We start from the raw sequence: 16,681 nt of genomic DNA, 5'->3' as shown, positions 1-16,681 counted from the left end.
ACCTTTATCATGCCACAGGTGGATTTTGATGTGAAATACTCTGATGCAGATGCTATTATTGGCATTTTATTTTGTAATTCCCCAAAGTTCACTGAAACCTTTACCAAGGATAGACTAGATTGTACAGGTACATTGCATTTTCCTCTCAGGCATACCATGATAAGTGTTTGTAACAACAAGAGTATTTTAGATGAGAGAGCATGGATTTGGAGAAATAAATCATACTGTAACTCGGCTTGGTTATGAGAAATCTGTCATACCTAAGGTGAAACAACCTATGCTAGAAGCCAGGGCAAACCCACAGTGAAGGCATAGGTGGTAACACAGGTGTCAAGCTGGCTGGCAGCATGGAAATGAATTCTATCTTGCATATGTAGATGGAAGTCTGGAGAATAATCACTAAGATGGTTGCAATGTATGGGATATCAAGACTGAAGTCCTAAAGCTTGCTGCGATCAAGTGTTTTGAAACACCTCTTTAGCAGAATGAAAGGGAACTCAACAAGTTATGTTATTAATTGAATTCAAAACTATCAGAATCATTTATCCACAAAGACAGACAAATGCAGGATGCAAATGTTTTCTCTTGAGATTTTACTTAAGAATTCTAGCACATCTCTTTTATGAATTGACTGCTTCTAAGAGAGCATCCTGACTTGCACTTGCAATTAATCATTGCTGGCATTACCCAGAGGAGCGTGCAACATGGCATCTAATGCATTAGTGTATTGATTAGAGTTAATCAGTTATGTGTTCCTCCTGAAGCTGCACACTACACAATCAAAGAGTAGCTAAACTATAAATATCTCTCAGAAGTTAAGTTTCCATGAAAACTCTATTATGCTTCTGAAACTGGGTAACTGCAGGTAAAATAGAGGCAGGGAAGCATCACCTGGTATCTAGCAAACTGAATCATGGATGGGAGGCCAGAGGAAGCACTAAGAGGAAGGTTAGGTCAGAAAGAAGTGCTTCACCATTACAGTCTGACCACCTAACTCTTTCAGGGCTATGCAAGTCCTAAGGCTCTGTTTCTAGCACACCTTCACTTTACAGAGAGTAAGTGAGTGTACAGGTGGTCACTTGAAAATTCAGCCCTTGTACTGTGATCAGTTTCTGTCAGCAGCATTTTCTGTTTTGGGGAAGAATGATATAGCCTTGTAAGAAAAATTCTGGATGTAGTGCAGGCTTTCTTTAAGCAACAAATTATCTCTAGATAACATATACAGGTCTGAACTTGTATGAAGTCTGAAAATACTTGGTTCCATGATTTTAGCTATTCTGTCACTGAAGACCAAGGTGCTATAAGTTTGAATCTAAATCTATTTACATTCTAGATTCAAAATGTCTGAGCCAGCTTCTTTCATAACATAACTTCAGTGAAAGTCCTTTTGAGTGGGTCTGGCCTGCTGAATCAAGACTCGGAGCAGTGTCTAAACAATGTTATAGTGTGTTGCTTTGCAGCATAAAACATTGAATTAAGATGTTAAGCCATGGTTTTACTTGTTGATTGTGGCAGTTGCTAGAGAGATCATCCTAGCTATTGTGGCTGATGTGGTAAAAACAGATTTTGCTATTGAAGGCTGAGTGGAGATTATAGCTATATGCACAGTAACTGATGCATTTGTCCTTGCAGTTGTCAGCTTACCAGTCTTATTCATCACTCTGTACACTGCTTGGAGGTTATGCAGAGGATATCAGGAACAATCTGTTATCTGATGTAATTTTCTTTTGGGACCTAAGTTTCACAGAATCACAGAATGGCTGAGGTTGGAAGGGACCTCTGATATTTACTAGTCCAACTTCCTTGCCCTATGCAAGGTCAGCAAGAAGAGGTTGCCCAGATCCTTATCCAGTCAGGTTTTGAATAGTCAGGAACAAAATGTATGGATAGAGACTCCATAGTCTTTCTGGGCAAGTTCTTCCAGTGTTAAATCACCCTTAGATTAAGCAATTTTTTCTTAAAAGGGATTTCTTGTATTTCAGTCTATGCACATTCCCTGTTGTCCTTTCATTAGATATGACTGATTGGTTCTTACTTACACCCTTCCACAAGATGTAAACATTGATATGATCCTCCCTGAGCCTTCTCTTCCCCAAGGTAACCAATCCCAATTTTCTCAGCCTCTCTTCATACGTCAGATGCTCCACTGCCTGCTTACCTAAATTATAGTTCCAGCAGTTTGTTGATGAGGATGTGACGGGAGACAGTGTCGGAAGCCTTACTAAAGTCAGATTAAGCAATGTCTACTGCTCTCCTCACCCACCAAGCCAATCATCTCACTACAGAAAGCTACCAGTTTGGTTAAACATGAAATCAGGATGAAGAGACTCCACACATGGTATTGCCACAAATATCTCAGCAGATCACTGAAGTAGCTTTTCTGTCACCTTGCTAAAATGCTTTCTAAAATTAGATTCATAACATATGCCACTCACAATAAAGCTACCACTAACTAACATCTAATGCATATCAGTTATGCTGCAGTAGATCTTGCTACTGCCAGACCGCCTCTATTAAAGGATCTTCAAATGAGTATGGTTCTGTTAAATACAGGGTGTTGTATGGAAAGATTTGGAGATCAGAGTCCCTGTTCTGCCACAGAACAATGGCAGAACTGACTCCAGTCTTGATTTGCTCATGGGTCTCTGTACTGACCTGGTAGCTATTTTTAGTCTCCCTAATAAATCTACCAGTTAGTGTCATCTCCAGATCATTTATTTTTGTGTCTGTGAAGAACAGGATGATACTTGGGAATTAATTTCACATGAATCTTTGAATCTCAGACAACCTATTGTAAGAATTTGTTCCACAAAACAGGAATATATTTTGTAGTGAATCTGAACTTGAGTGAATCTGCCTTTTCCCATCTTGCAGTTGCAGTGAAATAAAATACCTGCTTGGCAACAGCTCTGGGAGTTAATAAAGTTTCTGTGGTAAACTATGAGAAGCCCGAGAATTTCAAACTGAAGTTATTGCACCAGTAACTCAGAAAAGCAATTCCTAAAACTCTTGGCACATTTATCCAGAGGGTTAGCAGTAACACAGAAATGGAAATCATTGTTGAGAGCCACTGCGTACTTGGAATTAAAACCCATCAGTCTTCTGAAACTAAGGAAAACAATTTTTGTGACATACAGATGCTTCTGTAGTTCATAACAAAAATTAAATCTAAATCTTCTTTTTTACCCTGTTTGTATGGAAATTCATATCCTCGATCCTTGTAATATACCTAACTTGAGATGACATCAAAAGAAATAATGCACAGAGAAGCTAGGCATTTAAAATGAAGCACTTTCAGTGCTTCATTTTATTTAATTTCAGTAAAAAACAGAGTTATCCATTTGGGTGAGGGGGATGAGAAAGGAGAGAGAGGATGACAATATCATCTTCTGAAGCTGGAACCTGAAATACAAGAGATGAAATGTGGAAAATGAAGATAACTGTAAAAGATGCATAAAACTTAGAAGTCTAGTTTCAGTGTTCTTGCTGAAAAGGGAGGGAGAAAGAGACCTAGTAAACCACAAAAAACAGACATACAAAAACCAACCAAACAAAAAAACCCACAGTGTTTGGTTTTCAGAGTTGAGAGTTGAACTGTTAGCTGTCATCAGGGTCTTTAAGCAGTCCTTGCTTAAGGACTTTTATTTAGGTCTTTAAAATACCTGTTGGCACCTTCCTTGCCTGATGGGAACTGTGTCATATTGAACAGAGTGTAGTGACACTGCTGTAATCCTGCTGAGATAAAAAGTGTGTCTACCTCCGGCACAAAGAAAAATCTCCTAGATAGTAGAGGTATAGGGTCAGTGATTTGGGATGGATCCTCCCTTGTAGCGAGCACAGATGTTTGTTGGTTGGTTGGTGCAAATGGCACAGCGAGGGAAGGGCAGGGAGAAACACACACATGTACATACATATATTGTTATTCCCATTTGGAAGTGTGTCTTAGCTTGATAACATTCAAATTTTGGCATACCTCTGGGGAAAGAGGTTCGTTGTTATACTACACTATGTAGTTCGTTTTGTTCAAAACTATGTTGCAGTGGGTTTCTCCGTCCCTTAAGTCAAATGCATTCTTGTGTACAGCCCACACAGTCACAAACCAATGGTGGGTGATGATCGTACTTGATAAGGAAACATTTGAGTTTCAAGAGGATATTGGAAAAGAGCAATGAAAAATCTGTTGCCCCTGAACAATTATGTTAACCAGAAATAGTCTTCCACAAAAATACTTGATATTGGGTACTTGAAAGCAACTTCAGGAAACACAGTAAGTTTTTGTTCTCATCTTTAAAACTGCAGCTGGAGCTGTAAAGAGCATTTTCTAGTAGGTTTTATTAGACACCCATTTTCTTGTTTTTCTTCAAGTACAATATGCTAAAAAAGAAATCTCTCTCTCTCTCTCTCTCTCTGTGTGTGTGTATATAGTAGTAGTAGAGAAAACAGAAAAGTGGGTTAGTAGTGACTGAATGGGTTTACAGACAATCTCTCATCTCTGGTCATGTTTATGGTGAGTGACCAGTGAAATGGGTGATGGACTCTGTACAGCTGCAGGAGTAACGCATGCCTCTCCGAAAGCATCCATTCACAAATGGTGCCATCGAGTGTTTTTATTGGCAGCCTGTACACAGTAATGAAAAATGAAATGGGCCAGAGAGCGTTATCATAGTTACTTTATTCCATAGTGATTCTATGATTCTATGAAAACTTCTAGGGTGAACAGATGTCACAATAAAATAAGGACATAAAATTACAATACAATATCCTGGGTTGGAAGGGACCCACAAGGAACATCAATTCCAAGTCATGGCTCCACACAGGACCACCCAAAAATCAAATGAAATGTCTGAGAGCATTGTCCTAACACTTCTTGATGTCTGGCAGGCTTGCTGTCATGACCACTTCCCTGGGGAGCCTGTTCCAGAGCTCAACCACCCGCGCAGTGAAGAACCTTTTCGTAATATCCAGCCAGAACCTCCCCTGATGCAGCTTCATGCTGTTCCCTCGGGTGCTCTTGCTGGTCACCAGAGAGAAGAGATCAGCACCTTCCCCTCTGCTGCCCCTTCTAGGCCATGATGTGGTCTCCCCTCAGTCTCCTCTCCTCTAGGCTGGACAAACCCAGTGACTTCAGCTGCTCCTCATACGTCTTGCCCTCTCGACCCTTCACCTTCTTTGTAGCCCTCCTTTTGACATGCTGTAATAGTTGTATGTCGTTCATATAAGAACCAGAGGGTAGAAGGTGGACATTAAAGAAGGCAAGCCCTTAAAGTCTTCTGACATCTCAGAAAGTACATTAAGCTCATACAGATTTTCTGTTCTCATTTACTTGTGGCAACAAGCAGACTAAGTTGAAACACTCCTGCAGTATGTTATGTTAGTTTCCAGAACTGTTTCTCCATTCCATTTCCTTGATTTATTTGGTAGAACTGTTTGTTTGTCTTTAAGGCCAAAACGAAACAAAACAAAACAAACAAAAAACAGCAAGAAAAATGACATATTTTAGTTGTAGTGCTTCTTGTATGTCTAGACATTCCAGCCAGCCACATCAGAAGCAAAGCATGCTACCTCAACCAGCAACACAGTGTTGGAAATAACCATTTTTTACACAAGTCCTTGAGACTGGCTTATTGCCCAAGTCTGACTAACAGCCTTTGCCAGTGAGGAGCAGGGGGAGTGATATCTAGAGAGCATATACACGTGTGCTACAGATTTCACAGCTTGCTTTGTAAAGACAGTTAAGCTTCTTTGAAACAGCAGGCAGACATCTCTGAGAAGTCCAGGAGCACAGAAGTGCAACAGAAGAGAGCAGTAGGCCATTATTTACTTGGGTTTTCAACATCTTAGCTCTGTGGAAATCTTGGTGCTTAGAAGTTTGCTTTTGCAAAATCCATAGGAGGGGAAGGCACTGACCATGGAGCACCATGAGATGATGGGGGGAGGAGGAGAGAACAAGGTACAGTATGGCCAGCCATATGCAAAGCTGCTTCTCTGAAGGCTTCGGTCCTCGTAAAATAGCCTTTCTTATCATTCTTCTTCTTTGTTCTTTCCCTTTTCTGTATGATGAATGCAGATGGGTACTGCTTCAAAGGAGAGTTGGACATCTAGAGAAACCTTTTCGGATCTCACTGGAGTATGTTGCTCATGGGAACAAGAGCATAGCGGCTGTGGATTCATTTGCAATAAAGAACTGCAGTACAGGTAATGTACCATATTTTATTGTTTCTAGCTCATACTGTTTTGATGACTTTTTAGAGATGAGCATGATTTCTGTCTAAGAAACTTCAAAGAATTAAAGTTTTTCATTTGATAGGTTACTTAAATAGTTTTTTAACTATTCTGTTCCAGAGAATATATTTTTTAAATGTTGCGTTAGAAGTTTTTAACTTCTTGAAGGGAACAAGATCTTTCTTTCCCCCTTTTGGAATGAATTTCTAGGAAAATTCAATTTGGGGAAAAACAGATCAGTACTTTTCCTGGCTTACCAGATGCATATCCTGACAACTTCACTTTCTGCAGCAGAAAATAGAACAGATGAATGGTTCTGAAACATATATCTTGCAAGTCATCTTTGGATGTTCCTTGTAACAGAGTTGTTTTTTTGAACAACTATGGTAAAGTTGGTTTTATAAAGCGTACATTTCTTTGAAAATGTTCCAAAGCAGTTATTGTGAAGTTACCCCTAATAGCTTGATACAGTGTGTGGAATTTTAGTAATGGGCAACCTTATCAGGAGTTACCTTTTTTAATACAAGCTTCATTATCAATTTAAGTATGTAAATTCAGTGCTTTGTGTCAGAAGCAGCTGTGTTTTAGTTCTACCATCTTTATGGAAATTGTGAAACATACTGAAATCTTCAGGTGGCTTGTCTGTGAATATTATTACTTCTAGCACTTAACACCTTTTCTCAGTTTCATTTACTTAGAATACTGCTGAGTGGCATATCCTCCTTTTCAGCCTAACTAGGATAGGGAAATCTGTTAGAGAGTATATGTTGTTTTCATTATTTACATTACTCTCCAGAAGTCAGTTGTATTAAGGGGTTTATGGCACTGTTCGTAGATAAAGATGAAGATCTCTAGGCTCCAACAGTGAACAGCTTGACCTTGTGCTGAAAGTGCAAGGCATATTCAGACAGAAAGCATCTGCTCTTCTCCTGACATACAAAACTCATCTTGGTATATCTGTAAGGATGAAAAGAAAGTATTTCAACACTGCAAAACAAAGAAGTAAATGGGAGATAAGTCATTCATTCCACATTGTTTGGGGAGTATGTTGCAACAAACTGCAGGAATTGTTCAGCTGCTATGAAAGTACATAAACTCTCTTGGGAATGCCTGAAGGAGAGCCATTCGTGACAAGGAAAGGCACTGTTGGCTGAGTGAAAAGTTCATGTTGTTTTAGTGAGACGTTTGATAGAAACTAATACCAATACTGGACACATAAAAACATAGAATCATACAATGGTGTGGGTTGGAAGGGATTTTAAAGATCATCTAGTTCTGATCCCCCTTCTAGTGGAAGGCAGGGACACCTTCTGCTAGATCAAATTTTGAGCAATTTTGAGATTGCTCTGGAGACTTCTCTGGACAACCTGGTCCAGTGCCTCACCACCCTCATAATGAATTTCTTCCTAGTATCTAATCTAAACCTACCCTTTTTTAGTTTAAAACTGTTACCCCTTGTTCTTTCACTACATTCCCTGATAAGGAGTCTCTCCTCATCTTTCCTGTAGGCCCCCTTTAAATTTCAGAAGACCTCTATGGGATCTCCCTGGAGCCTTCTCTTCTCTAGGCTAAGTAACCCCAACTATCTCAGTCTGTCTTCACAGGAGAAGTGCTCCACCCCTCTGATCATCTCTGTGGCCCTCCTCTGGACGTGCTCTAACAGGTCCATGTATTTCTTATGCTGTGGCTCCCAGAGCTGAATGCCATACTCCAAGTGGGGTCTCACTAGAGGGGGAGAATCACCTCCTTTGACCTGCTAGCTACACTACTTTTGATGCAGCCCAGGATATGGTTGATTTCTTGGGCTGCAAGCACGCACTGCCAGCTCATATTCAGTTTTTCATTCACCAGTAAACCCACGCCCTTCTCCACAGGAAAAGGTACTGTTCTGAAGATGACAGAAGTTGGTTGCTGAGGCTATTAAAATATATTGTGAGCATAAGAAGGAACAAATGTCCTATTTTGTCTACAGATTTTAGCAATTGGTTACTCTTCTATTCTGTTTACAATACATGTTATATGAATAATACAACCAGGGAAGAAATCCGTGCGTTCATTTTTCAGTTACTTGAAACTACTATGCCTCCTGCACACAGGTGAAGACTGGGCCCATTTTACTAGAAAGGAAGTAGTGATGAGCAGCCAAGGTGTCACCTTAGGCTTGGAGGAAATACAGAAAGCAATAAGAAAAGATTCATTTAGAATTAATTTTTCTGCAGCTGATAGAAGCCTCTATGCAGTTTAGGTAGTTGGATACCTTAATATCACTGAAGAGTCCAAAACATAGGTGCATTTGGAAAAGAAACATCCAAGAAACAATAACAGCCCTTCAGCCTGACTTTTCTAAGCCTTTTATACACAATATGTGCAATTTAAAAACAAATTAAGGGGCATAGAAAATCTTAGGAAATTGGTCTGCCATTTCCGTAGTTGAATATAGGTTTGAATCTAAATTAGATGTTACTAGAGGTGTGACAAAAGTAGAGGTTTGGGATTGGGATTTGCTTTTGAACGTTGGGAATTCCATTTTGTGAGTTCTTTAATCATGGAAAAAATTGGATTCTTGCATATAAAATGCAAAAATAACAGCCTATTGGGAATTTTAAAAAATAAAATAAAAATCATGTGCTGATAACATTCTGAAGTTTTCTATAATTCTGAATTTAAAAACTCAAGATTGAAATCCCATCTAACCAAAATTTGTTGATGAGAAATACAACTCTGTCAGTGTCATTGTGCTCCACATTCCCTTTCTTTTTCATTCAACGTATTAGAAAGTCAAAGTGATTTGTTCCTTCAATATTTTCACATTCCCCAAGTCCCATCATATAATTATTCTTGATCAGGTTAGGTTGATAGGAAAAATGAAAATATTTGCAATTTGAGGGTTTTCGTTTGTTTGTTTAATGCTCAGGATGAGCCATAAGTGTATTTGGTACATCTCTTACCATTGCTATAGTTCATCACCACCATTCTTCTCATGTACTCTGTCAACCTCTCTACCTTTAATTCATGAAGGGCTTTTTAGCATCTTAAATGGATTCAAGTTTTTAAATGCTTTTGCTTACAGAAAGTTTTCCTGAGGCATGGGGTTAGATTCTGATTATAAAGCTCCTAAAAGCTGCTTGTACTTCTGCAGGTTTGGGATCAGGCCAGTTAACAGGTAGCGTTTCCTATAGTTCTACATCCAATTGATTTTAAGTTGCCATCTTAAATGTGAAGCAGATTGTGTTTGTCAGTATGTAAAACCTGAACTATTGATTGTCTAATTATATTTCTTACAACTTAATATTTAATCAAGTATAAAAAAATACAAATTGTAGAGAAGTAATATACTAATTTAATGTCAGTTAAATTTTTTTCCCTTCTACAAGTAATTGGTACTGGGGCATTTGATAGTCGATAGTAATTTTTAGTAATAAAAATAGAGTTAATTTCCTAAGTATGTATTGACTTATTAATGATATTTAATGGGTTTCTTACAATTTTATTGCAGTTGTAAATTAATTAGTTTGCTAACTTACTTCCAAAAGTCTTAATTAAAGTACCTAATAGTAAGCACAAGTAAATGACAAGACATTGTTTGATTTACCAATTCTAAGTAACTTTTTATGTAAAAGGCATGGAGGTCAAATGCTTCTAAAATGTGTTAAAGGTTTAATGATGCTCTGAGGCTGTTAAAAACAGTTATTTCAGATGCTCACCCTAAGAGGAAGCACTTAGCTTTCAAGTTTTCAAGCTTAATAGGCAACATTAAAAATATATTTATTTTGAAGCAGGGAGAGAATATATGTTGTTGATTTCTTAAGTTAATGCTACTGTCCATTCAGCAATAGCTTTTTCAGGGGATACTAAAAGTACATAGAAATACACTTCATGCCTTCAGAGCTAGTAAGTAGATAGTTCTGTAATGATCTTGTGGTTGTAATATGCATGCAAATTTCTGAAAGTTGAAGTTAAGGTTATACGAAAAGTAAAAGCCTGGATCCAAAGCAAAGGACTTCTCAATAAAGGGCAGGTTTTGAAGACCTAGAGGTGATTTTACTGGGAAAAGAGATAGTGAGGGAAGAGTAAGGAATACAGGCTTGAAAAATACATGAAGAACTATGAGCAATTGCCAGATAGATTTTTTTCATGATTCCTTTTGATAAATAGTCTAGCAACAGATTTATTAATCAACTGTAGGAAATCAATAAGGATTTTCTTCAAGCAGGATTAGTTATATATCTGAATCATTACTAAAATGATGTATTTGTGTATTTAGACAAAACCTGAATATGTGTCATTTTCCCACATATGCTTGCTTTCTGTATTTTGTCTTTTAAATGAATTTGCTAACAGGAAGTTGTAGTTAACTTAAGGAGATACCAGTGAACACCTTTTCAAAATAAGTTCTTGATGCTTCCTACTGGAAAACCACATAGAAAAGTTAACCTCTTCTAAACCAAGAACTAAAATAATATCATAGAATCATTTAGGTTGGAGAAGACCTTCAAGATCATGAAATCCAACCATTAACCTCACTACTGAGTCCCATTACTAAACCATGTCCCCATGTCATGGCACACCTATAGCTAAGGTGTTAATAATTAATTTGTATTTTTTGTATAGCTTTTAAATAAGTTTCGTTTGAGTAAGATGTTTGCAGAAGATTTATGAAGCAACTAAAATGTAAATATTTTTTAATGAAATATTTGCTTAGCTGTAATTATGGGACAGAGGAAAGAAGATGTACCTTCAATGACAAATATGTCATTTTATTTGGTCTGGAGATCCCGCACTTCTCAGATATTTCAGGAAGACCAGTGAACAGAACAATGAGCACAGTCTATTGTGCTATTGTTATAGAACTGAAAAACAGACATTAAAAAAGGTAGTCTTTAATTTCAGTAGTAATTGTCTCTATTTGAGGTTCAGGACCAACATTTACCATAATACATACTTGGGAGGGCCAGATCAATTTTTTGTAAAGGAAGCTGGAGAATTGCCTTTGGCATTAATGCCACAGTTAAGGAACTTAACAAGCCGGAGGACAGATCCAGAGTAAATTGAAGTCAATGAGAATTATTCCATATGTTTGGATTATGTCCCGAGTATCCTTCATTTAAAAAAGAAAAAAAAATAGGCAGATTGGCTGCATTTTCCTTGGAGTGGCCTATGCTATTTATAAAGTTTCAGTGAGCTTGTTTTCCTTTGGATCTAATGTCACTAATTAGGCATTTGGAAGAGCTATATTATTTTAAGAATATTTGCCTTCAAATGCATTCTTCACCACCTTCTTCACCATTCACCTCTTCTCCCCATGAGGCAAGACTGATTATTCTGACCTCAGGCTGTGTACCAAAAACCACCTCTAGCCTGGAAGTGTTTTAATCCTTTAGGGAACTCACGTTGGAGAAAAAGTGCTTTAAATATGAGTGTGTGGTGGCTGTAGTGAAGTTAAATCATTTGAAGGCAATTCCAAAGTGAAAATTATTTCACTTGTGGTTTGTGCCCATTTAAGTAAAATAAATTTAATACGCTTGTAATGGAACATATCTTTGTTTTCATTTTTCCTTTTCATCTTTTAAAAATTAAGTTATAGTATCTAGGAATAAAAAAATAAGCATTTCTAGTCTTAATATTGCTTCTAAAAAAGGCACAGTAATTCTATTAATTGTAGAGCTTTTAACAGTAATGAATTAGTGCTTATGCATTTCCGTTGCTGACTGCAAGCACTTGCTTATTGCAGAGCCAAATTTAGACAGTGATGGTTATGTTAAATGATTTAATGTATTTAAAACATCAGTTTACTCACCAAAGAAGGGAGAGATGAACCTGAATGTCTAACGGATTTGATTTTCATAAGTCTGCCATGCCAGTATGTTGGTGAATGAGACCTAGTGTTTTGTTGTTTTACTCAATAATCATCTGATTATATATATATATATATGAGATATGAGGAAGGAGGTATAAAGAAGTCCTTTAAATGGTGTAATAATGCTCATAAAACTGTTTTTTAAAATTGATGCACTCATATAGAAGGTCAAAAGACCGGAATCTGCCCCAGAAAGACTGAATGTGAATGTTTCTTATACAGAGTTACTGTCTTAACCAAAGTGGACAGGTTCTTCTAATTTAAAAGGTTAGGTGATTTGGGTTAAGAAACAAAAATGAGAAATCTCAACTTGTAAAACTCAAGTCTTTAAATAAAACTCAAGTCTTTAAATATCAAAACGGAAGGGCCCGCTCTTAAGAGGTACTGGAAACTGCTTGGGAGACGCTGCAAATCCCTCAGTTCCTCCTGCAAATGTTGGCAGTAGTGGGTACTAAGTACTTTTTAACACCTAGAAGAAGTGGCCGATATGTTATCTTTATAATGCTGTATATGATTTTTATCCTGACCTTCTCCCTTAATTAAGGCTTATTTCAACAGGGGAGTCATTGATTCAGTGAAGGAAAATGAACTCTGTAATCTGCTTTCCCCAAATTGAACTTATTTTTATTACTATTAATTGCTGCCACTTAGTTCTTGTGATGTTTTAATTGTTTGGATTTATTGAAACAATCATAGAATTCATTGTACTCACCTGAGAAATAGGGAGGACAATGATAATTTATGGATGACCCAATGATTTTAAACCAGTGTTACTCCACATTCAAAGATTTATGCAAGCCAATCCATTGTGTAAGTAGATACCAGTCTATTTCTCCCTTTCTCTTTCTGTAATAAAATCCTGCATTTTCAAAAGACTGCCAGCCTATAACAGAGGGCATGCAGAACCCTGATTTTACTAAAACAAAGTTAAGGACAGGTTTACTTAGAGTTTTGTTTTGTACAGAACCATGAAATTTTCTGCTAGCTGTAGGAAAGGTTGTGATTTGACCAAGGCTGATGTTTAAATATGTTAAGACCTCACTATGCAACTTGATTCATGTTAATGAACAAAAGAGTAGTTTTTGAGAAGAGGTGAAAGGCAGTGGGGAAGCTTAGGAAGTCAGAACAGAAGAGGGAGATGATCAAGCAAAAAGGAGTTGGACTGAGTGAGCAAAAGAATAAGCGAGACAGAGAGAGGTGAAGAAAGATGGTGACCAGTAACACTGAAAACAAATGGCAGGATATCAGGCAGGAAGAACTGGTCTAGATGGTGGAAATGATTAAGAAGTTTGACCTGTTAGAAAGTGATTAAAATAAACGATCCAATTAATTAATTAGAACAATCAAAGTTAATCAGATAGGCAATCAGACCGAACTAACTTGATGGATAATCTGTTACAAGGCAGCACAGGGAAAGAAACCAAGTGAGAATGAGGGAGATTCAGTGAACTGTGAAAATTGATGAAATACAAAAGAAATGATCAATTAACATTTAAAATAATCAAATGAGAAGACAAATGTGTTTAGGTGGAAGTTGGTCCCCTTTTCTGGCATGACTCATAGATATCAAACACACCAATGAGATACTACTGCATTGTAGTGGTGCAATGCATAGAGGATTAAAGAACAGGATAACTCCTCTTTCTTTACTACAGTAAAGGGTTCTGGGGCACTTCTACATTTTGGGTCTTATTTTCTGAAGTATTTGAGTTGAGCTTGTTTTCTCTGTCTAAGACATCTCATTACTAACCTGCCTGTCTGGCCCTTCCCTTTTCTCGTACAAAACTTTCCTTCTGCCTCAAGGAGTCCTGCTTGCTTTCTACTGCCGTTCAATTTCTGCACAGATTATTTCAACTGGCTTTCTTAGCAAACCAATTGCTGAACCAATGCCACAGACATTGCTTGGTAGTTTTGTGCTGTATCTAGTGTGAGAGAGGTGTGGCACATTAGTGTCAGCAGTGATGGATACTGTAAAGTAGGCACTCTGCGATAGAACAACTAAAACCAAAACCCCAACCTTGTAATTCTGAGTCAATTTCATAATACATAACTAGAAATGCCAGCTGACAAAACCAGATGCGTCAATTTCTTCTTGAAAAAATTAAGAATCAGTAATGTGGGGCCAAAGTTTTCTGAAAAGGAGTATATTCCCCTTCAACAAAGCAGACTTCTTTATGCTGTATTTGGAAACTCACAACCTGTAGCTGTACATCAGATCATTAAACCTGTGTGTTGTCATTCTTTTGCTTTGAAGTCATGGAGGAAGTTGGGGAAAGAGAGGAACTTTCAAAAGCTGCCAAGTGACTTAGGTGCACAAATTAATGAGAACTGTGCTCCTTAGTCCCCCAGGGTTTTTCAAAAATTCCGTCATTACTGCATTGCACTGAGGCTTGCCTTCCACCTGTGACGATGTGAAAGGAAAGTCTATACACTCTGGAGGCAGTCTTAAGGAGTACCGCCATAAATGAGACATACAATGCTTTTACGAATTGAGAATTTGAAAGCCCTGCTAGTAAGACACATTGATCCAGAAGTCACACACAGATGGTAAGATCTTAAATTACCAGTCAGGTTTTATTACATAAAAGAAATCTTAAGAACTGAAATGCAGAAGTTTCGTACCACTGGGAGGCTGCAAGAACCTAAATGAGTCAGCTGGATTCTGGGTCCAGTTCCAGACTGAAGTATATTGTCCATGGGGCATGACTGATGGAGTAGCAGCAAATTTGTAAGCAAAACAAGGTTTAGAAATGCTTTTCAGATTTACAAGGAAATATAATTTAGTCAGCTCTTACAGAGAGATTTATCATGTTCCAAAAATTATATCAGTGTTGGATTTTTCATTTGATATGAGTAGAGATGAACAAAGCAACTATTTTAATATCTTAAAACTTTGAGGGTGAGAGGCAATCTATCCATTTTTGTGAGATGATGGATTGTGGCATACTGGGATCTAAGCTGTTCTGGTTGATTTGTGTGAGCCACAATCTGAAGTAAACAATTTTGCAGAGACTGCAGCACTGAATATGCCATGCACTTATGCCCAAATTATATAGTGGATTTTTAAGATGTCATTTAGAGCTGTAAGTAACAACTGCATAAATCCAGCACGATGGTATACAGTACAAAACAGGATGAATATGAAATGGAAGAAATTATATTTCTGTAATAATATGAGTGTTAATGTTCATTTATAGGACGTCATTGTTGACTCCTTAATCAACTCATGGAATAACTGTGTATGTAAATGTATTCAAGGACATAAGTTGATATTAATGAAACCAGAATGGAAAAAGAGCAATCACTCTAAGATCAGGAACAGTAAGTGTAGGGTTTTGGCAATGGTGTCAACTTATCAGGTACTTTTATGGTACACATGAGTAACAAAACAGTAGTAAAGTGACTTATGTGTCTACAGAAATTGCCATGTGGCTTAGACAGCAAAGTACCTCGAGTATGTACTGTATGCAAGCTATTTCATGAAGTAAAGAAAGTAAAGTGAGTACCTGTGAAGTCACTTGGGTAAATCTGCTAGTGGAAGTTGTAAAGCATGTTGCTTCATCGGTCATTGTTGGAGTTTTGACCACTTGCATCAGCTGAAGATCTGTCCCAGTGTATTTAAAAGCTTTTGAAGAAGGAGACACCTTACATTTTTGGTAGGAACAACACTGTTTTTGACCTCAGTCTTGTCATTTCTTGTTTCTTCACAGCCAACAGAAGAGTTTGGTTTAAATTATAGCTGTTCTTTCATCGTTGGTAAAGGAGGCTAAAGCTGATGCTTAGTGTTTGAATTATACATATTACTATAAAGTTTTATACATTTTTAAAAAATAGGTCACAGAATACATTTTTTAGGAAGTGTACTTTCTAAAAATGTAGCTTACTACTAATGGAAGCGAATGAGAAACCCAAAATAACTGTTTCTGTGGGATGCCATAAAAAGGTCTACTCTGAGATATATTTAACCAGTTCATCTTCACACAGAGTGCTTTGCTGTGGCCCGTCTGTTTTCCTCAAATTTTACCTTAGCAGCATCTCCAACTCGCTCTGCTCCCAAGTGAAGTCAATCAACTTGTCTCATTTGGACAAGCCTGTTCCTCCTTTTTCCCTCTAGTCATAAAACATTCCTGCCTATCTAATCTCGTAATACAACCTTTAGGGCAATTATTATTCCATTATAAATGTATATTTTAGCAAGTAGTCTTCAACTTCTTTGTTGATCTGTAGAATGCCATCTAGTTTGTGGCTTCATGTAGCTTGCCATAAATTAAAATGTGCTTCTACTTGCTTCTTCTGTTATTAGCAGTTACAGACATCAGCAGTGTCCGTAAAGTATTACAGTGTCTTTCTCAGGTATAACAGCAGTGAGTACACTCCCTGTTTTATATTATTTTTTGACACTTCAAGTACAGAGTACATTCTTTTCCTGTACAATTAATGTAATTGCCGAAACAAAACCAAAGTGTCATGATGAGGCAGGATGTCACCAAATGGAAGTCAGTTTTGCAAGTTCACTCTTTCTATACTGCAATCGCACAGCGATACTGTTCTGCAAATACTACAGAGGAGTTTATTACTTTTCCCATTTATTCATATTGTTAT

General features: G+C 37.5%; 1 protein-coding gene across 8 annotated transcripts in view; it reads left to right on the top strand.

Annotated features, from left to right (window-relative positions):
* Window positions 1-16,681, top strand: part of ALK (ALK receptor tyrosine kinase) — a 305,041-nt gene that overhangs the window by 192,879 nt on the left and 95,481 nt on the right. For 7 of the 8 annotated variants that reach the window (XR_010830090.1, XR_010830091.1, XR_010830089.1 and 4 more), the window contains exon 5: window positions 6,068-6,195. Coding sequence is in view for 4 of the 8 variants with exons in the window: in XM_066993583.1 (XP_066849684.1) it covers window positions 6,068-6,195 (128 nt within the window). In the remaining 4 variants the exon portion in view is untranslated. Of the gene's footprint in view, window positions 1-5,683; window positions 5,951-6,067; window positions 6,196-16,681 lie in introns of those variants that run through there. The other variant, XM_066993584.1, reaches the window with a different exon arrangement.

The sequence above is a fragment of the Anser cygnoides genome, chromosome 3 (assembly GCF_040182565.1).
Source record: "Anser cygnoides isolate HZ-2024a breed goose chromosome 3, Taihu_goose_T2T_genome, whole genome shotgun sequence".
Taxonomy (NCBI): Eukaryota; Metazoa; Chordata; class Aves; order Anseriformes; family Anatidae; genus Anser; species Anser cygnoides.
Note: the sequence above shows the minus strand (reverse complement) of the source record. Positions and strands in the feature narration are given on the sequence as shown.